Source organism: Chionomys nivalis, chromosome 4 (genome assembly GCF_950005125.1).
Source record: "Chionomys nivalis chromosome 4, mChiNiv1.1, whole genome shotgun sequence".
Taxonomy (NCBI): Eukaryota; Metazoa; Chordata; class Mammalia; order Rodentia; family Cricetidae; genus Chionomys; species Chionomys nivalis.
Genome location: NC_080089.1, coordinates 94,135,964 through 94,161,846, shown reverse-complemented (window position 1 = coordinate 94,161,846; position 25,883 = coordinate 94,135,964). Strand labels below are relative to the sequence as shown.

Below are 25,883 nucleotides of genomic sequence, written 5' to 3'. Positions count from 1 at the left end.
AGGGGCCACACCCTAAGCCAGAGATCCGGGAGCAAAGGGACATTTATGGGACAGTGCTGGCAGTCACCTGTGGAACCCCACATTCCAGCCTCCTCCTGGTTCTCCTGAGGATCTGCCTCCACTTGCGGTCCCATCACCTTTCATGCTGACGCTCTACCTCCGGTTTTGTCCCTTTCCCTTGTTTCTTCTCATTCCCAAGTCTTTGCTCTTCTCTCTTGAGCCCATTCCTTCAGTCATTAGTCACCAGTGACTAAGTTGCTTCTGTAGGAGCTGGGGCTCTGCAGCGTCCTCTGTGTTAGTGTGGCTGGACAGTGACCCAGCCAGGCTGGCTGCCCACGAGGTGCAGTGAGTGAATCCCGATTAAGGGAATGAGGGCAGTAGCTGATGCTTGCTGACCTCCAACGGCACCTGATGCGGCAGCACTTGAGATGGACCTTGTAGAAACACTGCATGGCCAGCATTTGCTTCTTGAGATTTAGCCATGGGCGATGCTTCCATTCTGCCATGGAACAGTAGAGTGCTGCTCCCGGGACCTCTGTCTCCTCCAGATTGTGGGCCAGATGCAGCCTAAGCTGATCCCATCTTCCAGGCTCCACATGAAGCCAGGGTTCTTAGCAGAGGTGGTCAACTTCCCCAACTTCAGGAATTCAAATGAAGGTCCTGTCTCGGGACCAGTCTTTCCAGATGTGAAATGTCACAGCACAGCATTGAGGATGACATGCAAGAAGCAGCCCTCAGGGAAAGCTCTCAGCCAAATCAAATCTGACATTAACAATGGCCCAAGCAAAGGTTCCCTGCTGTGACCCTATGTCACTACATATTATATGAAATAGAAAAGTACTTTTTGGTGCATATGCCCTTTGTAACTCGGAGGCCAGGCTGTTCCTCGGAGGATCAAGGGCTCCTGGCAGCTAGCCGCCACTTCCTGAACACAATGCCAAAGGCGGCTGTTTTGTTTGTGAGTCAAGAGTTCCCAGGACAGGTCCTGTTGAAGGAAAGGCCACAGAGTATGAGCATGCTATTAAAATCCAGAGCTCCCAAAGCTGGTGCAGGGTGGGATAGCCCAACCCTATGTTCTCCAGATTCATATACTGGTGAGCCAGGGGATTCATTCATACATGGAATACTTCAATAAATGTTTTTGTTTTGTTTAAATTCTGTGTGACCCTTAATTAATATAGAACCATCTATAACATAAACACCTAATAATTCTGTTTCCTAGGAAGGCAGACATGTTGAAAGGAACTGCAGAACAGCATTGAGGAAGAGAGTCCATGGTTTTCTGTGATAGGCTGCAGCTCAACAGAGCTTGTCCAAAGAATCACCATCAGAGGCTCTGATGCCCTCAGTGTCTCACACATCTAGGAAGCCATCATGGCTGGTGTTTCCTGGGTGAGAGTAGCGGCCCCTTTGTCTTTCCAAAGCTTTATCTCATAGCACTTTGCTTCATTAGGCTGAGGGTTGGATTAATTTTTTAATCTGTAGGACATCAGCACAGGGCTGTACACACTGATTTATCATGATGGCATGTGGTCTCTCTCTCTGAATACGATTATTCCTTGGAGGCCACTTAAGCAACTGCCATACCACTGTCTTTCATTGAGAGAAGACTTTTCCTACAGATGGCCAGAAACTAAATAGGTGTCCATGACTCCACCCCAAGAGTCTGGCTACCTACCTGTTAACCAAAGCCCAACTTGTTCCACCTGAAAATCCAAGTTTCTATTCTCAAGGCCTTCAGACCTCAGGCATGTAGATGGCAAAATGGAAAACACAGTTACTTACATCATTTGTGCCTGTGAATTATCAGTACAGATGCTCAGCCAGGTTATGCTGCAGCAGCAAATGACCTCACAATCTCATTGGCTTAAAATAACAGAGGTTTGTCATTCCTACCCCAGCGTTCTTCTTGGATGGGGCAAGATCCCAGCTAATAGCATAGCCTCTATCTAGAACACTGTTTGTCCCTGGAAAGATAAACAAGATTCGTGTGAATTGTGGACTATCATTTAATACTTCTTTCCTGCTATGATATATCACTTGGGTTCTCATTTCTCTGGACATGTGGTAGAGTTGATATTATGGGTCAGAGAAGTATGTCATGCATACACACATTATTCTATTGCCCAGGTGCAATGGTACACCAGGCACTTGAAGAGGGCCTTCCAAGCTAGGTTCTACCAAGAACCTCTACCCTGAACGGTTTTACACACTTAACTGTTCTTCCAAGAAAGTAAAGGGCTTACTGAGTCACTAATGGTGAAGCCATTTCCATGTAGTTAAAGGTTGTGCCCTCGTGGCATTGCCTGGCATAGCTTAGACATTGAAAACACATTTATTGAGATGATCAGGAGTGATGCCATGCATCTGCGTGTTTCTCACACAGTCTTTTTGAGAATACTATAGAGTGAGCCTTGATATTAGATGGGACAATTCCTCATTCAAGAGCCTCCCACTTCACCTTTTCTAAGCCCTGCAGTGTACTCTGATGGCCCCATGCCCATCACCTTTGCTACAGCCCCACTTTGAAATGCTAGAGGACACTGCCTGTCCACATTCAGGCCATGCACAGCAGAATACAGACCTAAGCAACCACACCTCCACATCCCAATTTACCTCCGTCATTGGCCTGTACCCATAAATCTCCCCCATCCTGTCCTGTCTCTATTTGCTGCTCAGAGCAGTGACTCTACCCTGGTAGAGCCCAGGGAAGCAGAGCTCATCACTGGTTTGGAGCCCCTAGTGCTGAGACTACAGCTGTAATTCACCAGAAGAACACAAATCCTTTACATTTAATGGCTCCAGGAATTGTCACCGAGGACTCCAAAGGAGCAATGTAAGCATACTGAGATGTGCAGTTGCTGCCACACCATGTCTGCAAGTGGCATGCCTTGTTTTCCCACAGCTTTCCCAGAGAATTCTTTGTGAGGAAGAGGTGAAAGAACTTTGGGTGGAAACAAATCTTCTTTAGTTTGTTTAAGCATACCAAGACCTACATTCAATCTGTTAAGTCCGTGGACGTCTGCACCATCTGGCTAAATGTGTCATGTTCTCCGACAGGCAACATCTGTGGACAGGGAAGGGAGACTGCCATTCCCCTACACAGAATGACACTAGAGCCCTGCTTAGGTGGCCTCAGTGTGCTCCCCTGGGAACAGACACCTGTACGGAGAAGGGGCACCTCTTGGGACTGGGGTGATCAGCTCAGCTGGCTAGTCATTGGACACCAGGCTGTGCCAGGCGCACATAATCTGCATGTCACAGTGGCACCTGTCTCTAGCTAGTCATGTGGTAGGGTGACCCTGGTCTAGTCACTTCCTCCATGGGCTCCGGTTTCCACATTTGCTGCCTCCACAAAAAGTGTGTATAGAATTTTGTTCCAGTTGAGTGAGGAGCTTCAGAAGGAACCTGGGCTCTGGGATCCCTCAGTCTGGGGCCTCTTACCTATCAGCTGGGATCCTAGTGGTATTCACCAGTCAGATGTATGATAAAGGAACAGGTGTAGTATTTCAGTAATTATGGTGTGGCATCCGCTCTGTGTCTGTAGAAAATTCCTTTGGAGACAATAAAGTAAAAGTATAAGAAAGATGGATTCCAGTTCTGTCCATTGAGCATCCCTGTTCTGGAATGTTCTGTTACTCTGGCCAGTTTGCTTCCAACACACCTGTTATGTCACACATTTCTGTGTACTTCTTTCCAAATCTGTTTTTGAGGGAATTTTTTTACTCCATTCCTTCACTAGTCTAAATTAAGTGCTGTGTAAATTCCACAGGTACAGAAAACCTCTTAACGATATAGGGAACCTCAGGTGACAGTTCCCAGCCCTGCTAAGCCTCACCCCGGGTCCCCTGTATGCCACCCTGGCTGCTCCATTGATGGCAAACCAGATAACACCCCACCAAGATACTGTACGTGCATCTCTGCTCTGTTCTTGGATAAACTCTATTGACTTTTCTGGGGATCTAAGTGATCAGCCTGCATCTCTCCAGCTACCTCGGGTTTCAAGAGCGAACAATACGCGCCTGAGTCCCTGGTTGTCTTTATGACGCACAAACCCCAGAGTCGGATCTAATGCAGTTATCAGTAAAAGAGGCTGCTGTGATACGATTCTGTGGGTGATGGGGAAATGAACTTTCCGATACGTCACGAATCTCTCACTCCTAAACTACACGCTGTTCTCTCCCTGCTGCCACTTTGACTGATGTCCTTTTTACCTCTATATGGAGAATGCTGCCCAAGGAAGACAAACTGATTCAGTATACACACACACACACACACACACACACACACACACACACCAGGGGAAGCACTGTGAGGTGAGAATAAGTAGTTATGATAAGAGCTGCAAGGCACAGACAAGAGGCAGGGTGGCCACCTGAGCACTGGATGGGTTGCTAGAGCCTGTCTCTCAGCCTTTCTGCCTCCCTTCTTTTTTCCTGCTATGTATATGTTGTATTGTGTGTCTGTTGTGTTTTGTGTATGTGTGAGTATGTATTTATTAATGTAGATGTGCATACATGAGAACATAGGGGTGTGTGTGTGTGTGTGTGTGTGTGTGTGTGTGTGTGTGAAGTCAGAAGTATTAGGATTAGGTTTCTCTCCTCTAGCACTCTCTTTAATTTGTGAGTCAGGGTCTCTCACTGAACCTGAAGCTCATTGACTTGGCTAGGCTGACTAGCGAGGGAGCCTCCAGGTGCAGGTTCTGTCTGTCTCCACACACTCCCTCCTAGTTCTGGGCTTTCAGACACACACCACTGTGCCTGGATTTTTATGTGGTTTCTGGAGACCCAAACCTTACGCTTTGTGAGGCATGCCTTTACTGATTGTGTCATCTCCCAAGCCTTTACCAGCTTCTTAGGGGGTGTGTAAAAGAAGAAGGACAGTTGGAAATGGGGACTAAGTATCAAGTGCAGAACAGGCAGCATTTCTAGAAAATGCCCGTGTGAATCATGACATCAAGTCTGCCCGTACCTCCCACAGATTCACAGAATTGTGAATGGAGAGGCTGCATCCCCCGCCTTCTCAAGGATGGCCCTGCTAAAGGCCCTTTCAGGATGAACTTAATGCAGTCAAAGTAGAGTATCTGTGCTCAAGGGAATGATATTTTTCCAATGTAGTATAGTCTTTCACTCCAAGCCAATGAATGTGCCTGATGGTCCATTCCCAACCCAAAGGGAAGTCTGGCTAAAATGTACATTATAAGGAAGTATATTGGTTTCCAATGTAGCACCTTCCTGAGGAGTTTCCAAGGTAGGAGACTTTCCATGACAGCTGACCTTGAAACCCAAACCCTGGATAAGATGACCTTCTGCTCTGCAGAGGTCAAAAGGCCAATGACCCAACAGACCTCAGATAGTGCACACTTCCCACCACCCATCAGCATCTTCAGCGGGAGGCATATGCTCTCACCTTCATACCACCAACACAACGTTTACAATGTCTACTGCGTGCCTTGCCCGGAGACCCCCCCCCCCCCCCGCCCGCACAGTCCTGGCAAAGCTTGCATTCCCCAACTAATCAAACTTGAACGTAGCAGGAGGCTCCCAACCCCTCCCCCGTCTTACCTGAGCAACTGAGCCCTGTTTCTATTAAACAGAGGCTACTGCTCCATAGAGTGAGTTGGGGCCGAGGGTCCTCCCAGGAGAACAGCCAGCACTTCCCTCTCCCTAACCTTCCACAAAGCTGCCCTGAGGTGGGTCCTGTATAGTCTTGCTTGTTTGGAATAAACCCTCCTGCTCTAGCCTGGCAAAAACCCACAGTACTGGTGTTGATAAAATTGTAGCTCACACTGAGAGAGCACTCATCGTGTGTTAAGCATTTAGCTGCAAGTTTGAATGCATAATCCTATTCGGTCCCCACCTACGCCGCGGAAGGTAACACAGTCAGGGAGATTAAGGGACATGTTTCCAGTCACAAAGCTGCCAAATCAAGCTGCCAGGTGTCAAATCCAAGTGTTCAATTGAGTGTTGCAGCCCTCAGGGCCCCTGGTCTCAAGCACCGTACCATTTGGCTTCAACCAATGGCTGTAGAGAAATGTAGGGTGTACAAAGTGAGTTACCACCTTCTCTCGAGATGAGAATCCGGAATTTTCCCCAATCATAACCCTGATCATACTATGTTGTCTCTTAGAGTGTCCATGGTAATAAGTACCTGATTCACCTTCATGTGGACAGACCTTAGCACGGGTCAAGGCATAGGGTTAATGCTCAACAAATGACTGACAGGTTAATTGATTGATAGGTGCCTGAATGAATCCATTCACCCAAATTAAACCCTGGCTGCCTGCAGGAAATCAAGCTAATACAAGCCCCGTGGTTCGTTCTCTGATACTTCAGGCTCTTCTCACGCTTTTCCTTGTACAATAGTTGATTATACCTGCCTGGACATATGTATCACTTTCCTCTGCAAGTTACCAATGTGTACCTAAGCAGACCAGATGCCAGTCAGAGGTTGGAATGATACTGGGCTCTTTTCTGAGCCACCTAGGTCAGGAACGAGCCCAGACCTCATTCAATACACTAGCTGCATTCTGACAAGGAAGCAGAAGTCAAAAGGCAAGGACACTCCCACCCGCAGGAAAGACCCACTGTGCTTTCATCTCTTCCCCTTGTAGGAGCATCCTCGGGCATCATCGACCTTTTGCCATCCCCTAGCGCGGCTACCAACTGGACTGCGGGACTGTTGGTAGACAGCAGTGAGATGATCTTCAAGTTTGATGGCAGGCAGGGTGCCAAGATCCCCGATGGGATTGTGCCCAAGAACCTGACAGACCAGTTCACCATCACTATGTGGATGAAACATGGCCCCAGCCCTGGCGTGAGAGCCGAGAAGGAAACCATCCTCTGTAACTCAGATAAAACTGGTGAGTCTCTAACCTGCTGTGTCCCCGATGTCTGGACAGATGGAACTGTGGTGAGTGTGCTAAGATAGAAGCACAATAGTGAGCTTGGGAATGCATTTTATGCTCTGGTTTTCCAACTGCTGATTTTCTAGGATTTGGGTAAAGCAGGGTTAGGGAAGAGTGCGAAGAAAAGCTGTTAAAGGAATGCGGCAGTTTAGATCAATTATCTTCAAACTGACTTCCTCAGAACGCCCCTGTCTATGGAAGCACTTAGGGCTGCTGTTGGGGGGCGGGGGGTTGAGGAGGACTTCATCCCACCTGCAACAAAGAAACTACACATTTACTGTATCATACAAGTGTTTTCAAAAGCCCTCGTTTGAATAAAAGGATCCTGTCAACTTAAAGCAGTAGTTTGCACGGGTACAATGATAGCCAGCAGGTGCTGAACCTCTCTTTCGTGCTAGTCCAGCACAAGGTAGCTCTGGGGATTGACCATGCCCCATCACTTACAGATGCCTCATCTTGTAATAGTATCAACTCCCTCATGAGCTGTTTATACCGATTAAGTAATTTAAATATACACCAAGCTCTCAGAACATTGCTGGTCACTTAGAATGTATGGTTGGTGTCAACTACTCCTTTTCTGAACCTTTATGAGGGAAATTTGATGAATGCATTATTGTGTCCCCCATCTTAAGGATAAGGAAACATTCAATGAGAGATTAGCCATCTTGTCCCAGGTAGTTAGTTACACAGCCACTAAACACGGGAACCAGAATGTCAGTTTAGCTTCTGCTAAGTTCACATCCTATGGATGTGTCACTGTGCCTCCGTGTGCACATGAGCACACATCACACACACACACACACACACACACACACACACACATGTCTTGAGATCTTTTGCCAGGTTTTAAACTCTGTCTTTAATTATGATTCCTGTCTCTGATTTCAAATGTAACTTTTGTTGAAACACTCGGGTAAATCAGCGTTTCTATCTGCAAGGCAGCACAGAGAGTGACTGGTAGCTCAGCACGTGCTGTCAGACAGCTCAGGTCCACAGCTCACCTTTGTTGAAGTGTGACCTTTGAGGAGTTATTAAGCTCCATAAGCCTCAGTTTCCCCATATGCCAAGTGGAGGAAATAAGTATGAATTAAAATATGAAATCATTTCATAGGATGCAGAAGTAGTGGACCATTAGTTGAGGTGATATCCCTGGCACCATCATTACTATTTCTAAGGTTATTCCATTTCATGTCACTATAAGACCTCTATGTTTTCCATCCATCCATAGATCCTTGTGGTCTATGCTGATGTGTTTTTTTTTTCTAGAGAGACACTAAGCCAGGATTGCCTGACTTTTACCTACACATAAGATTAGTCCATGTAGGAGGAATCAGCACCAGCGATAGATTTTTCTCTGGGATCTTCATGCAGGAAAGATGTCCTAGACCTGCACTAATCTTGGGGCTGGGCTTAGTGGTCTCGTCCTAGCAACACCTGGTGGTTGCTCTGGATATAATGGCTCTAGGTTCAAAGTCCCCCTGAGGCCTCAGGATGGTACAACTGATCAAGACTTAGCAGCTGCAGATATGCGTATTTTTTGAATATGTGTCAAACGCTCCCGGGAAATAGAGAAACCAAACAGTGTTTCTGCCTACACAAGGACAAGTGAAACAGGAGAGTTAGCATAATGAGCCAGCACAGCACCACTGTCTAAGACAGTGTATGCGTGTCTAGGGGCACTTACTGCACACTCGAGAGCCAGACTCTTACAACAGAGGCACCACAGGCTCTTGTTAGAATAAGCCAGCAAAGCTTTATGACATGTGGGTGCCAGGGCCCCATCCTAGGTCCACAGTTCAGAGCCTCAGAGGAACTCTACTGGGCACGTGTGACTGCAGTCTGCAATAATATATCCCTATTACAGAGGCTCACCAGCAGGATGCTCAGCACCTCAGGCCTGCAAGGCCCCGTGCCTCGACTCTGCCCTTGCAGGAAGCCACACCTTACAGTTAGTTAAAGGTTGGCACAGAGGGCTAAGGAGACAGTATAGTGGGAAAAGGCACTTGTCTCCAAGTCTGATGATTTGAGCTTCATGCCTGCAACGTACACCTTGGAAGGAGAGAAACAATTCCTTCAGATTGCCTCCTGACCTCCACAAATACAAGTTTGTGCTCTTGTACCCATACATGTATGCAGACCTTCACACACACACACACACACACACACACACCATGCATCATAAATATCCATCTAAAAAAGATTGTTACAGAGAAGGTGTAAAGGTTTCAGTCTATCTTAGCTCCCTGGGAGGACAGTACTATAAATACAAAATATTATGATTTAATCAAGGCCTGATTAGGACTTTGATTTTATATTAGGAAATTTTTACAGTGGCAAGGTGATACACATTGCAGTAGAAATGGAGAAAGCACAGGAAAGTCTCAAAATATACAAGCCACCTAAAATCCAAACACTTGAAGAGACATTATCTGATAACAGACTATTTCATTAAAATGTTACTTTTATCTCTATGAATAAGAATGTTCTTCCCATTTCAATTTATTTTCATAATACACATGGGACTATTGTTTCATATATAACTATACCAAGGTCATATCTCCATGTAATAAAGTATTTTTTTCTTGGAGGGGTGTGTGACAAAAAGCTCACATTTCTACCCACAGTGGTCTTGAACTTCTGAGCCTCCTGTCTCTAAATCCCAAGTGCTAGGATCGCAGGCATGCACCACCATGCCTGACAGATAAAATCATCTTTAAAAACTAAATTGTATTCCAGCTTAAAACTCTGCCATGTGGATTTATTATACTTTATTTAACGGCTTCTTTTGTCAGCTACTTAGAGTGTCTCTCTTCAAAGGCAAGTAGAACAATGCTGTGGTGAGCATTCTAGAGCCTAACATTCACACATTTCTGACTGTTTCCCGGCTGGAAGTTGGATGACTAAGTCAAAGAATATAAATATTGAGAAAATTATGAAACTGACCTTCATGAACGTCAGATTGCTTCCTATTTAGTGAACAAAACAAAATTTGCTAATGCTGGTCCATTATAAAGTCATCTATAAATAGTTGGGTGGCAGAATTGATTAGTCAGCGAAGGTTAACTGCGTGAAAGAAAGAGAGAGAAGTAACTCTAATCGTTACTGCTGATAAAGCCCTCAGTGGCCACCACTCTCCTCTCAGGGTTTTCCTCATTTGTTTGTTCAGTGGTGGGTAAGGAGGACAAAACTCTGCTCGGTTCAGGTGTTCTGAGGCAAGAATCCTAGCATTGTTCATTTTGGTTATACTTAGCCATTAAAGGGAAAGAACACAGTTGAGTATTAGAGAGTTTTATTGTCAAAGACAGAAGGCTGTATTTTTCATCTCTAATCATTACCTTCCACTTCCCAGAACTTGGTCACAGGGCCCTCACCCAGCCATGACAGGGTATGGGAATCAACTAACAGTACATCTAATTGCAAAGGGTTAGGTACACACACAGCGGTCCCTCTGCCACAAGGGATGCTTGAGCCTTTGCTGGCCTTTGTCTCCCATTCTCTGTGTGAGTGATGCTCTTGCCTGTGACCACTCACAGTTCCTCCCCAACTCCTGCCCTGCTCCATACCACCTCCATGCCCGCACCTCTGCCCTGCAGCTGGGGTCTCTTCTTGCTTGGGGGGATTCACCCCACTTACTTTGAGTTCAGCTGGGAACTGTAGATGCTAAGTAGACAAACACAGTGCTTGGCATTTCTTACTGGGAATCCTAAGACGCGGGGACCAGCCTGACCTGGCAGTAGCAGAGCATCAGCCCAGGAGGGAGGACTACAGTGACCCTCCCACCTATGAGAAAACAAGGGTGTGCCCACAGCCCCCAAGTGACTAGAAAACTGCTCAGAAAGATTTCAAGTGTGAGAAGAGGTGGGAACCTCCTCACTCCCTGCTGCCTGATGATTGATCAGGAGATGCTCCTTAGCTTGTGTGTTGATCCAGGAGTCTGCAGTAGGGAGGCAGAGGGAAGGAGAAAGGGCCTAGGCTGAAAGATGCTCTAGCAGAGGAGGTCTGTTCTTCCAGTATTCCTGGTCCATCTCTTCACCCCAGTTGATTCCAAATAAAGCTAACAAAGGCAGAAAAAAATATTTCTACCTTCCTTTTCCTAACAGTTAGTAGGAACACAGAAAATCTATTATATAATCATGAAGGGGCAAAAAAGCATTTGGTAGACTACTCATAACCAAGCCCAAGGGGTTTTGCCAACCCAGAGGTTAAGAGTGGTTCCCTCCAAACTGGGCACATGCAGCAACTGCCCATCCTCCTGCCATTTTTTGGGTTGGGTTCTAGAGAATGCAGATGCTTGGGTAGAAACAACACCTAACATGGCTGTCTGCACTGCTGTAGTCCCAAGGCACAGCAATGGCCTTTATAATAACCAACAGCCACTAAACATCTGTTTCAGGCAGATGCTTTACACACATTTCCTCACTGTAGCAATTAAGATGCTATTCATTACAGAGATGGGAAGTCCGGATCAAATGATATCAGAGAACTTTAAAATCAAACCAATGCAGGGAATGTAGATTTCTTGTACCTGAAAACTCCCAGATCTTTGTTGACTTCATAGCCTCTTGTAGGTAAACTGTGATCAAGGTACAAGTTTTTCTATGCATTTTCTCAGATCTGTGTCTTCACATGTACCAGTTCCAGATTAGCAAATAAGACTGCAAAGACAGAGACCTCTAGTTTTATACTGCACTTCTCCCAAGGAAAGAAGGCATCCCTTGGGTTCACATTCTGCTGGTACCCATCCCAGAACTACCTAGGAAAGTACTAACCATTGGTCTAGACCAAGTCCTCCCAGCCAGTTCTCAGCAGAGGCCGTGTGGCCAGAAGAATGGCCCTCTCTTTTGATCTTGGGCTGGCATCTTGAACAAGTTCCTGTGTTGGGGGATTGACAGGAGCCTATTTAGACAGAGCCAATTAATGCTCATCTCTAGAAATGAGGCCAGTGTTGACTTCATTGCAAGGTTTACACAGGATGTACAGGAAACTACTCCACCCTCCCTACCCTAATTCAGATAAGGAAACTGAGACACCAAGAAGCTAGATGACTCCTAATATAACCAAAGATGCAGTTCCACAGAAGTCCTTTTTTTTAAAGATTTATTTTACATGCATTGGTGTCTTGTCTACATTCATGTCTTTGTGAGGGTGTTGGATCCCCTGGAATTGTAGTTACAGACAGTTGTGAGCTGCCATGTGGGTGCTGGGAATTGAACCCTGGTCCTCTAGAAGAGCAGACAATGCTCTTAACCACTGAGCTGTCTCTCTAGCCCTCCACTGAAGTCTAAATGTAAGGCTATGTTCATCCCTATACATGGCCCATCTACTCATTTACCCACTTAGAGTGTGCCATGCATCCTAGTAAATTTCTCTGTGTTCTACAGCCAAGTAAAATGTGATTTCTTCATGTTGGTACAGAACAGCTCATCTCCTGCCAATTCATAGTGTCTTGTGGCTGTAAGTGTCATGGCGAAAACCATGACATAAGATTTCCTAAGCAAGTAAGGAAGTCTTTTCATCAGAGGCAGAAAAGTTCCATTGATTGATCACTGTGCCTGGGGAGGGGGGATTATTCATCGCTTTGAAGAGCCACAGAGTTATGTCTAATGCTGGAAAATCAATTTGTCTCCTCCTAGCAGCTAAAAGCAAGGCAGGCCCTCTTAGCATAGATTAGGAAGACAAAAGAGATGTGTTCTGTGGTCACTGTGTCAAGACTGAGAAAATAAAACAAATCCCAGAACTCCAGGAGAAATCACCCATGCTAGAGGAGCCCAGGGATGGATGGGATTGGCAGAGAGCCCCTGTGAGTACATACCACAAGCTTGCCAACATGATCACCTTTCACTGGCATCTGATGGAGAAGAGGTTTCAGGCCAGTGTCTAAAGGCAAGATAGTTTCTCCAAAGAAGCTTTTTTTTTTTTTTTTTTTTATGGGCCCTCCCAGTGCTTATTCCATTTCAAAGTCTTCTCCAACATATGTTCTGGGAAATTAATCAGAACCAATTATGGATGAGAAAATGAGAGCGACCATTCCTTTGTCTTTTAAACTGCCTAGCCACATAACGCAAGACTCTTTGGGTGGAAATGATCCTCTCATGCCCCAACCCCATTTCTGCCTTTCAGAAATGAACCGGCATCACTACGCCCTGTATGTGCACAACTGCCGCCTCGTCTTCCTCCTGCGGAAAGACTTCGACCAGGCGGATACCTTCCGCCCCGCAGAGTTTCACTGGAAGCTGGACCAGGTGAGGCTCTCAGGGCATGCCTTCTCCTCTCTCCTTTGCAGGGACCATGAGTTTGCTCTCAGAGTGGTGGCAATGGATAGACTCTCTCCAGGTCTGCTCAATTTCTTGGCTTTGGAAAAGTCAGTTCAGGAAGGTACATAGCCTCTTAAGTCAGGGTGGAAACTGCCCCCTGAAAGCCTGTAGGAGGGAAAGGGGCCACAGGTGCCAGCTGAGATGCCACAGGGTCAGAGGGCCTGTGCACCTGTGTACCTGTGCACCTGCATCGGCTCCACTTGCTTTTTGTTGAATTCATGGGAAAATGTCTGTCCTGACTCCAGGCCCAACTGAAGATCTCTGTTGACACATCTTTGGTCTTGGTGTCATTGAGTCTCACTTCTTGCCTTTGACGGTTTCCTTTCTCCTTTGGGTGACAGTATGGCTTGCTTTTGATGACAGGTGATTGAGAACAGGGACCTAACGACTTTGAAGAAAGCCATGACATGAACCATTGTAAGAAGTGTCTTCTTTTGTCAGAAGTGGGAAAGCTGACTTGTTGGCACTTTCTGGCTTGATCACAGGGCCTGGTACATCACACTTCTCTACAACAAATCACAGGTCTGGGTTGAGTCCAGAGCTTTGAAGCGTGAGTTCCTGAGGGCTGTACAGCACTGAGACTGCCGGAGTGCACTCACTTCAGGGGGAGGGTGCTTCCCAGTGAGGAAGCAAGACTGACAGGGCCTTCCCCGAGAGGTGAACGTGGGCAAGGTTTTATTTTTAAAAAACAGTCTTAAATAAGCAAAAGGGAGAATGGCAAGAGGTAAGGGTGAGATGTCAGTTAACGATGCTCATTGTATAGTCCCCAGTGTCTCAGGTCTCAACCCTTTGCTTTGTTTTTATTCTACTTTAACTTCTTCCCACGCTGTGTGTTCTGTGACCTACAGAACTATTTTCTCCATTCTCGACCCGCTGGTATATTGCGATCTCACCATTTCTAGGATCAAGTGTTTTATAATCCCATGTTTTCTGTTTCCTTTCTACTCTTGCCTCTTCTCTGTCTTCTCCTAACCCCCTCCCCTGGCTCCCAGTGGGACTAACCTCAGCGAGCATCACTCCTGCGGAGATGTGAGCGATTGCTGCCCCTTGCATCCTCACAGACACTCCCATGGATGCTCTGTGGGACCCAGTTTCCTCAGCCCCGGGAATTTCCGCTAATGGAACCTCTGCAGTGTGAGCAAAGCAAGGGCAGTGTGGGGAGCCAGTGGCAACTGTCTGGCCTGATCACAGAAAATGCTACCCGGCTGGATCCTAGGAGACCGAAAAGGCAGCATGTGTGTTCATCTGCAGTTCCTTCTTTGTGTTAGGGATTCTGGGACTCGGAGGAATGGTAAAATCTTGACATTGTTTATATGATTTCTCAGCAACCTCCCAGCTATGTCCTGACGTGCCAGATGGATTTTATGGAATGTTTTAAAATATATAATACAAATTGAAGTGAATTAAAATAAATTCCATATTGTGAGGGGTTCTTTAATAAGAACATTGCCATACTGGTGGAGATAATTATAGTTACCCCGAGGCATTTTCTGAGATGGAATTGAGAAACAAGGATACAGGCAAATGAAGTTGCAGGGTTGGAAATTAAAAATAGACAAAGAAGGAATCCTGGTTGTGTAGATAAATATATAGTGAATGTAAAATTCTGAAAGTCAGGCAATTAAGGAGGGGCCGAGTCACTGAGCACATTCCAAACTACCTGGGTCCCATGGATCTTCCTTCCTTCGTTCTTTCCTTCTTTCCTTCTTTCCTTCTTTCCTTCTTTCCTTCTTTCCTTCCTTCCTTCCTTCCTTCCTTCCTTTTTCCTTTTATTCCTTTCTTCCTTCCTCCCTCTCTTCCTTCTTTCTTTCCTTCCTTTTTCCTTCTTCCCTTCCTCTCTCCCTCCCTCCTTCTCTCCCTTCCTCCCTCTCTCCCTCTCTCTCTCTCTCCTTATCTCCCCCCCCCTTTCTTTCCTTCTTTGCCTGCTCTGTCCCAGGCACATTGCTTATGTGAGGCCATTCCCAGCTCTGCTGCATGCTTTCCATGGGGACTTCCAGGCAAGAGACTCCAGCCTAGTGACTTACTCAGGGCTCACAGAAAGCCATAGTTAGCACCTGTCCTTTCTCTTGGGCGATTTCTGTGGTGAGCATGCTGATTTAAAATGTAGAACTGATTAATTCATAGATAAGAATTATGCCTATTCTGCAAAAATATTTGTAGCCATTATGGAACCCTACAAACGTGGCTTAAGCTCCATCTTCATCTGTATCTAGTTTTGCTCAGGCCTCCTTAACCAAGTATCCTGGGCTGCACGGCTTAAGGGAGAGAAGTTTACTTTTATGTGGTCAACGAAGGTGGGAAATGGAAGGTCAAAGTGCTTATCTATACATGTCCTAATGGGAGCTCTTTTTCCTGGATACAGAGGACTTTGATCACCCACTTTGTCCTCAGTTCCAGAGAAAGATGAGACTCTCACGTCTGCTCCTCTCAAAAGGAACCAGCCCTGTTATGTGAAGTCCCAACTCTCGCTCCCTCATTTCATATCAGTTGCTTGCTTTGGGCCGTATCTCCAAATATACCAGGGTTTGAGATTTCAGACTGCAAGTTTGGGGAGGACAGAATTCAGTCTACAGCATTTCCGTTGGAAAGAAATGCATCTTCTGAAAGTCGAAGGAGTCCTTGCTACCAGATGCCCCAGCTTATGAGGATGGTTGCCAAGCAAAAGAAGGAACCTGTACTGAGGTGGGCACAGGAACTCTCAACAGTACCCGTGTAGGCCAACCTGCAGAACCTCCTTTCTTCTTGCTCAACTCCCTATGACGTTAGAATCTTATCAGAAGTTTCTCTCATGTAAACAGCTTGTTGCCCAGAACATACATAACTGATGAAGCTTCTCTACCAGGAACCTCCCTGGCATACATTAGAGGGCATCTGTCCCCTTGCTCATCAGACTCTTGTTACTCTTTTGCATTCCAATCACAGTTATCCCTCCTGTCTGCTTGCTTAGTGCTGAGCTCCCGGGAGTAGGCTGGTGTCTTACTCACTCCAGCTTTACAGTGGACAGTGTGAGTGTCCCATTGGTACCCAGAAAATGTCTGCATAACAGTGAAATGATGTGGAAGGAGAAACACAAGGAAGCCAGGGAGGAGGGGAAGAAAGAGAGGGCAGAGAGAAGAAAAACCCAGAGATCTCTTTAAAAACTTCTGGTTTTGTCCCATGCTTTTTCAGTCCCCGGGCAGCTGGCCTTGGTGAGTTCCCGATAGATCATCCCCATTGCCTCAGTGTGTGGGTGCACCCCTCGCCGTCCTGAGTTCCTTGCTCGTGCTCACTCTCCTTCTGCTCCTCCTTTGGATCGTGAGACTTCATTCCAGTGCTCCAATGTTGGTCTCTGTCTCTGTCTTCTTTCATCGCCTGATGAAGGTTAATATTCAGGGGGATGCTTATATGTTTTTCTTTGGGTTCACCTTCTTATTTAGCTTCTCTAGAGTCACGAATTATAGTCTCAATGTCCTTTATTTATGGCTAGAAACCAAATATGAGTGAGTACATCCCATGTTCCTCTTTTTGGGTCTGGCTTACCTCACTCAGGATAGTGTTTTCAATTTCCGTCCATTTGTATGCAAAATTCAACCGGTCTCGCTGAACATAATGGACAATGAGGACTACTGAGAACTGAAGAACAATGGCAATGGGTTCTTGATCCTATTGCACGTAATGGCTTTGTGGGAGCCCAGGTAGTTTGGATGCTCACCTTAATAGACCTGGATGGAGGTGGGTGGTCCTTGGACCTCCCACAGGGCAGAGAAACCTGCTTGCTCTTTGGGCTGAGGAGGAAGGAAGACTTGATTGGGGGAGGGGGAGGGAATGGGAGGTGGTGGCGGGGAAGAGGCAGAAATCTTTAATAATTAAATTAATTAATTAATAAAAAAAATGTTGTTGTGCAAACAAAAAAAAAACTTCTGGTGATGAATTAACATTTGATTCATTTAATTGACCCATTTGTTCTTCCTCTCTCAGTCCTTAAACAGTGTTCATCTTGTTACCTTGTCAGTCTATTTCTAGGATCCTGTTGGATTAACCATCAGTGAGTCTACAGCTGGCCTTTGCCATCAAGAATTCAAACTGGTCTAACATGCCATGTGCAACTGAGCTCCTGGTCTACCATGAACATTCTCAAAGCCTCTTATGGTTCTAATGCCTTCTGGGGCTTTTGGATTTCTGTCCTACTTAGCTTATTCTGTAAGTTAGACTCTGTGCTTCATTCCCAAGGTCACTATAGAACTAAAAGCCTCTACTATCTTGAAGTTTTCATGACCTCATGGGTCAAAAAGACAGTTTAGAGTATCATGCAGTCAGTGCTTGGTCAGAAAGGCGGATACCTGGTAGGTACAGAGGCAGGGCTGTCTGATGTGGGCCTGTGAATAAAAGCTAAAGAAGCATCCAGATGGAATATTGGTATGGAAAGGTCCATGTGCAGAGCCAGGCATCCGAGATGACAGACAGTGAATGGGACCCAAATGATAAGAGTTCAGGAATGGTGGGGCAGGTCAGACTGAAGTAAATCCGAGTAGATTTTTGTGTCATGTCTCTCCCAGGAGAACAGGCTACAATCAAAGTATCTATTATTCAATGTAAGACTATGACATTATGGGTGGACAAACTTGGAAAGTCTGATACGACATGCATCACACTGCAGTCAAGCAAATGTAACTCTGGCTAGAACAATACATAGAGCCAGTGACAGGAACTAATGTTCCCTGTCCCTGTCTCCGCAATCAGAGGCACATTTGAACAGCTGGCTCCTTTTTGGCATTGAAACTAGGAAATAATGTACAGGATGTTTCCTACATAACTTTCCAGGGGTAGCCAAGAGCAAAGAAGTTGCTCATGCCCCAGGGACAACATGTCTTTCCACCTTTTTTCCCTGTACTTACACCCCAAAAGACCTTTGCCAAGACACATGGATCGCCTGTAAGTCTAGCCAGGCAGCCCCAGGGAATGCCTCTGAGAATCCAGGCCATCTCACTGAAGTGATGCTAACAGCAAGGGAAACATCATTTTAATAGGATTTTTTTTTTTTACCTCAGGATCTACTAATGCAAATCCCTCAAGCTAGGCATTCAGTCATGTGCAAACTCAGACAAGAGCGCCCATCACAGCCAGGGAAGGTTTATCAATCCACAGGCCATCTAGGCTTTAATATTATTTGGATATGGTTGATTCAGTGTTGTGAATTCTGATCATCTTCCCATTGAACTGTTGGTATTAGAATGGTATCCTCTGGTGTCCCCATCGGAGTGACCCTGAGTGACAACCTCAATGAAACAGAGAGAGCACAGGTACCCCAGTTCATATGAGGTAAACAAGTATTCATGAAGAACACAGTCCACGAGAGGCAGAAATTGGTCTCATTTGGTTAACCATCATCTTGCCTGTGCACCAGGGACAATGATTTGCTCTGAGGATGCTCACTGATCTGCTGGGTCATGGCCACTGAATGTTCCCTGGCAATATTCTCCTGTAAGAGTTCCAGACTCACAAAACACTGGGTTACTGAGAAGCAGCAAGGCTTAGAGAGACCCAGCCAGGTGAAGCCAGATGCCTGGCTGGGTGAATTACAGATTTGTCTCCAGGTCATACAAAATCTGGCCTGACACTGTACTTTCAACTATCTGGAAGCTGAAAATCATGTTTTCATGTAAGCCATCTCAATTTTTAATATGGTCTCATTTAAAAATGTGTATCATTAGGCCAAACCAAATATTCTGTAGTGTGCCTTTATTGTCTGGCCACCAGATTGAGACTGTTCAATGAATAAATAAAAGGCGCTTTTGATATTTAAAAAAAAAAAAAAAAAAAAACCACAACAGAAAAAAACACATTCTCTTTGGGACATCTGGATCTTCATAAACAAAGCTTATCATGTCCTTCTAAAAAGAAATCTCTGTATGTGTGTAAATTGGGTGCATGCATGCCAGAACTCGAGATAAAGTCTCTTATTGCCACTCTGCAATGTGAGCTGTCTCTCAAGCTTCCAGAGATTTTTCTACCTCTCCCTCCCATCGTGCCATAGAGTGCTTGAATTTCAGACTTTCTCTACTATGTCTGGCTTTACATGAGTTCTAGGGATCCAAACCCAGGTCCTTGGATGACAGGAGCGTTGCCCTGTGCGCCATCTCCTCATCCTCTCACTGTGCCTTTCCTGATGCTTCTCAGTCTCCCAGCTCCATCGCTCACCTCCCTGGAGAGGGAATTGTGCATGGAAACCAACACTTCCAGGCCACATGGAGGGAGGAGGGCTATGAGCACATGGACTCGCTTCATCCTAGCCACCAGTATCGACAATGAGCTTTATCTTTCTGCATAATGGAGACAGTCACAGGCCTCGATTTTCCCGCAACCAAGATTTACACACATTTGTCTGGATCCAAGGCCTTTGCCTATCAAGTCCATTGTTCTTGCGTAGAATGTGAAAGCTCCTAGAAGAAGATTTTAAAAGACCACATCCTTTATTCCTGGAGATGGAGTGTCAGGATGATGCAAAATCAGTTTCTTTGCGTTTGCCCATTCAGTCACACTGGGAGTCAAATGGGTTCGTTCAATCATTATGATAGCCAGTGCCAGGGAGTTAATTAGAGAATGGTCAGTCCAGACAGACCAGTCATCTTAATGAGCAAAATAATTGGGCATTGTCAGCACTCTAATTCTGCTATTAAAGACTCACTCCTGGACAGATTGGCATTGTTCTAATATGGTATCACTGCCCTGCTCAGCATCCCTACCTGTAAGCTGTCTTCAGAGATTCCTGCCTTCCTCTGGGAGCAGGGCCCCCAAAAAGACAGAGAAGGCTGAATGGAGCTTCTGTTTTCTCACATAGACTCCCAAACAGGTTTTTTGAAGAGACCAATTTGCATGGTTATTTTGTGTCAATAATGTGCACACCAAGGGTCCCAAATTCAACGACTGTCACGATCATGTACAAAGAGGACTAGATATTTTACTTCTCTATATGTAGGAACACTAATTTGCCCCTGATCTTCTTGGAACCCACCCCTCCCCAGTCTCTTTCCATCTCCAGCAGATCTTCTAGTTCTTGGGGGAGAGGTAGCTACATGGCTTCATGGTGTTGACAGAGAATGGTCCTAAGATGTTCAAGGCATGTGCATTCCTCTCGGGCCAGCAATGCAGGCACTCGGTGACCTATGCTCTGAAAAAGCAGCAAGAGGCATCCTCACTTCACCTGCTCTGCCTCCTTTGAGAGATGGTGCCATGCAACCCATTGCTGAGCCAAGTTCTCTTCATCTTAAATTTGCCTAGCAGTGACCTTTCATTATTTCATTGGTCCCTGCTGCACAGCTGCCCCTGATTTCCTCTGTGTCATGCCTCTTTACTTGAGTACCTCTGAGGCAGCCACCTTGGCAGACACACATCCTCTGATCTCTAACCCACATAGGTGTATTCCCTTACATGGCAAAAAGCGTTTTGTAGCTGTGAGCAGTTAAAGATCTTGAGATGGAAAGATTGTTCTGGATTATTTTTGTGATGCACTAGAGTGTGAGAGGTCATGATACAAGGAATTTGGCAACCTTTACAAAGTGGAAAACTTTCTCTCCTAGAACGCCAGAAGGGATATGGCCATGGTGGTGCCATGATTTTAGTCTACTGAAACTTATTTCATCCTCTGACCTCCAAAACAGTAAGATCATAAATCTATGTTGTTTTAAGCTACAAAGTTAGAGGTGATTTGTTATTGCAGCAAAAGGAAACTAATACATCATTTTGAGCCTTGGGGAGGTCTTGGAATCATAAATCAAGCCGTGTCCCATCTCCTTGCCTCTTACTGAGATGACCCTGAGCTGTGTTTTCACAACAGGCCTATGGACTCCTCTGTGTACCGGTGTAGATACCTCAACCATAGATTTCTTGAGCGTTCTTACTTCAAGAAAAGCCCTAGGACAGAGGGAGGGGGAAGTTGCCTAACAATGACTCCCTTCCCATCTTGTGCCTGGCTTTCCACCTAGTGCAGTTTCTCACTAGCCTACAGATGAGGCTGCACAAGGGGCAGATTCCTCTCTAGGATGTATTATACTTTAGCCTAAGGGACCAGCAAAGAGAAAAGGGAAAAAGGACCCTGCCTTCATTGGAAGAAGGATGGCATGCTGCGTTTGAGTCTGGGAATGTTAAACTCAAACCGGAGAACCTCTTTGTCTTGACAGAGCTTTCCCCTAGCTTACAGTCGATCGTGCTAATATGAATTTACCCTGTGCTGATTTGAATCTGAAACTGTTTCCCAAAGGCTCATGTGTGGAAGGTTTGGTTTCAAGCTGATGAGCCTTTTGAGACCTGGTTGCACTGTGAAGGTTCTAATTTCATCAGTGGACTATAATCCTTTGAACTCATGGCCTAACAGACTATAGGGAGGTGGGGCCTGGATGGAGAAAATGGGTCACTGGGATTGGCCTCTAAAGAGTGCATCTTGTGCCTGGACCCTTCTTCTCTGATCCTCTGCTTCTTGGCCATTATAAGGTGAATAGCCTTTTCCCTCATATACTGCTATAGACCCAACCTCAAACTGAAACCGTGGAAACCATTAACTCAAATAAATATTTTCTCCTTTAAGTTGTCTCTCTTAGGTTTTGTATATATGAGCAGAAGATCAACACAGAGATCAAGCAGGGGGCTTTGGTGAAGCATTGATTAGCACATTAGATACTAAAGCATCCGATACCTAACCAGAGGAAAAGCCCAGGGGTAGATAACCCCATCAGTGTCTTCTGGGGACACCATCTCATCGCTGAGAGTGTCTAGTTAGCGGGCAATCCCACAGGGGCCATTTACTCGAAGAGTCGATTTCAGTCAGATTTCTCAGATTTCTCTCATTACTCGAAAGGCTTTACTTCATTTTTTTTTTCAGAAGATCCCATGCAAAAGCATGGGTCAGGCTGCAGAGTGCAGAGTCCAGAGTTAAGGCTGCTTTCTCCCTTACGCAGCTCCAGTGCCTCTTGTTCTCGCCTCCACTGCTGGAGTCTAGAGCTGGAAGGTTGCCTGACCCTTCTCAGGTTCCCTTTCCCTAAGCAGCAACTGCTTAACAGAGCTTCTAACTCCCATGGAATCCTTATTTGTGTTTTAGTCTGTATCTCTGCCCAGAGGCGATGACTGTGTGTTCTCAACACACAGTCCTTAATACATATTTAAAAGCAGTGTGAAAAAGAAGGCAATAAACCAACATTAAACAGAATATTGTTTTATTGTTAAATGAGGAAAGAGTGGCAACACAGTTAAGGATGCTCAGTAATGAAATCTCCCTTCAGATAATGAATTAAGCTGCCAGAGCCTCGGGTGGTCCTGACAGAGGCGACCTGGCTGAGTTGTGCTCCTACCCTTCCAGTTTCTTCCCGGCATCAGTGCCAGTGGGAAAGAAGGGAGCTGATACCTCAGCATAGAACCCAAAAGTTTGCTTTAGTTGTGTGACTGATATTTTCCACCTCCAAAAGGACGAGAAATTAGCATAGGTGAATCTGATTGTAAAATGGCCAATTCTAATGATAACCCTTTTCCTTAGGAGAGGTGAAGCCGCTGATCAGTAGGATGTCCCTATGCACTGAGGAGTAGGATGTCCCTATGCACTGATCAGTAGGATGTCCCTATGCACTGATCAGTAGGATGTCCCTATGCACTGAGGAGCCTCGGAAACATCATTACTTTAGCTCTAATTTCATACTGGGTACTTTCTTTTAACTCTACCAAATCTTTAACTCTACAAAATCTAGGCCGAGCACCCAGGTTGGAGATGAAGAAAAAGACATAGCAAGGAGCTCCCATAGTTCTAATCTGACAAATAGAAGAGCCTTGAAGATGACCTTAAAATGCCCATAGCCCAAGAGGGAAAGGCACTGTTTTAACATGTGATAGTTGTTGAAGAGTCTCAGGGCTGCATGTTAGCCACGTAACTCATTGACCTGGGGGCAGGCACTTGAGAGTGGTTCAGTCTAGTTCTGACGGTCACAGGAATTTTTGCTGTTGTGTTTAAGAATATCATATATGCATATAATACATTTTGGTCAGCTCTATCTCCCTGTTCCCTCCTCTTCAAGTTCTCCCTTATTCCCTCCACTGCTTTCTCTTCCCAACATCTTATTTTTTTTTTAACCAACTAAGTAGAATTGGGTTCCCTGTATGTATATGTGTGTAGAACTATCTACTGGAGCATGAGCCAGAATGCCTGAGGAAAGCTAAGTTTTGTTCCCACAAGAGCCATCCCTTTGCACCCACCCACTGTGACAGTGGAACTGATTTATTGGGAGCCCACCAAGGCCAGCTGGTCTGGGACTGAATAAGCATGGGTTGATTCCAGACTCTCTGAGCATGGCGGTCAATGAAGACTGATGAGAAGCCAAGGACAATGGCACTAGGTTTCGATCCTAATACAGGAACTGGCTTTGTTGGAGCTTAGCCTGTTTAGACGCTCACCTTTCTGGACGTAGATAGAAGGACCTTGGTCTTCCCGCAGGGCAGGGAATTTGGACTGCTCTTCAGTATCGAGAGGGAGGGGGAATGGAGTGGGGGGAGGAGAAGAGGAGTGGGGATAGGGGGAGGGAAGTGGGGGGAGGGGGCAATATTTGGGAGGAGGGGAGGGAAATGGGAAACGGGGAGCAGGTGGAAATTTTAATTAAAAAAGAATAAAAAAAAATAAAAATAAAAAAAAAAGAGCCATCCCTTTTCAGTAGCGCTCAGAGACTTCTCTCCCATAGGCTGAGCTTTAGACTGTCTTGATCTCATGGAGGTCTCATGAGTGTAGTCACAATCACTTTGAGTTCATGTGCACATCAGCCCTGTCATGGTCAGAGAACACTGTTTTGCTTCGGAATGCCCAGTACCTCTGGCTCTTATGAATTCTTTCATTCCTTCTTCTGTAATGATCCTCGAGTCTTGAGAGGAGGAGTTTCCCATTTAGAACTGAGCACCTGATAGTCTCTAATTCTCCACATGTTGACCAGTTGTGTGTCTCTGCATTACTGAGCATTTACTGTAAAAACAAGATTCTCTGATGCAGGCTAAAAGAATCACTAACCTATGGTTGTAAAGATGAGAACTTGAGGGGAGCAGTTTAATACTTTGTCCAATCAAAGAGTCATTGGTCACTCCCATAGCATTTGTGACAATATTGTACCAGTGTGCATACATTCCCAAGCCAGTCATTATTGTACCTTGCATAGTTCAAAGCTAGGTAAGTCTGTTGATTATTTTTTCTCCCAGTAACGTACATAGCACCATGCAGCACCATGAAAACTAAATAGGGACGAAGCCTCCAGCTTGATGCCAGCTTGATTTCTCCATGTCCTACGGCTCAAGTATGTGCTATCTTCACCAATAGGATCTTACCATGAAGTTCCGAAAGGTATCCAAGAGCAATGGCAATAGCCTGTAATTTGAAGGTCTATGGAGCCCCACTGATGAACCACTCAAAGAGAGTCAACCCATACATTGCACTAAACTTTTCATATATTAACCTATGGTGCTCAGGAGAGGGATTATCTCTCCATTATAGGGTAACTCAATTTAATGTATGTCTTAGAAAGTGTCTACAGTAGTGAGTTCAATATGGCAATTCTCATTTTTTTTCTAATCTTGAGTATGTTCATCTCTTACACTCCCTCTTCTACCCTATGCCCCCTTTAAACCTCCCTATTCCACTATTCTCATTTTCCTATTCTTAACCACTTCATTCTATCTCTTTCCCTTCGAATAGCCCCTCCACAAGACCTTGCTATTTTCCTGACTTTATAGGTACTCACATTTAATCTTGCGTATCTCAAGATTCAAAGCTAGCATCTGTCTACACGAGAGGATTGTAGCATTTGTCTTTCTGAGTCTGGATTACTTCCGCAGACTGATGGTTTCCAGCTCCGATCATTAGCCTGCAAACTTCACAACTCCATTTTTCTTTGCAGCCAAATAATATGTAGAAACTGCGTTTTCATCCATTTATCAGTTGATGATCAGCTAGGCTGTTTTCATTTTTTTAAATGTATTTTGAGTAGCTCAGCCATGATCATGGATGAGCAACTATCTCCAAGGTGAGATACAGAGTCCTCTGGGGATATGCACAGGAATGGTATAGTGGGATTATATGGTAGAACTATCTCTTATTCTTTGAGGAACTGGTTTTCCATACTGGTTTTCATAGCGACTCTATTAACAGTGAAAAAGTGTTCCTCTTTCACTACATTCCTCTTTCACTACATTCATAGCAGTATTTGTTGTCATTTTTTAAAAATCTTACTCATTTTTACTAGAGTGAGATGAAATCTCAATGTAGATTAATTTTCGTTTCCCAATGGACAAGGGCATTTAACATTTAAGAAAATATTTCTCAGACATTTTTCTTTTTTTCTTAAGACCTCTCTAGTTACAATTTTAAAATGGAGTGTTTGTTTGTTTGTTTGTTTGTTTTGGTATTTACCTTATTAAGTTTTTTGTTTAATCTAGATCCTAACCCTGGTCAAATGTACAGCTAGTAAAAACAGAAATCCTTTTCATCCCACAGGCTGCCTCTTGACTCCACTCCAGTGATGTACACAGGAGCTTTTGAGCTTCATGTGGTCCTGTTGTCAGTTGCTGGTCTTAATACCCATGTTACCGGGGTCCTATTTAGAAGATCTTTTCTTCTGTTTATAAGTTGAAGCATTTCCCCTACTTCTTCTCTATCAGATTCAGAGTGT

General features: G+C 45.2%; 1 protein-coding gene across 1 annotated transcript in view; it reads left to right on the top strand.

Annotated features, from left to right (window-relative positions):
• Clstn2 (calsyntenin 2) overlaps positions 1 to 25,883 on the top strand; it is a 578,116-nt gene that overhangs the window by 483,174 nt on the left and 69,059 nt on the right. The window contains exons 7-8 of the mRNA XM_057766626.1: positions 6,614 to 6,862; positions 13,028 to 13,149. Of these exons, the coding sequence (XP_057622609.1) occupies positions 6,614 to 6,862; positions 13,028 to 13,149 (371 nt within the window). The remainder of the gene's footprint in view (positions 1 to 6,613; positions 6,863 to 13,027; positions 13,150 to 25,883) is intronic.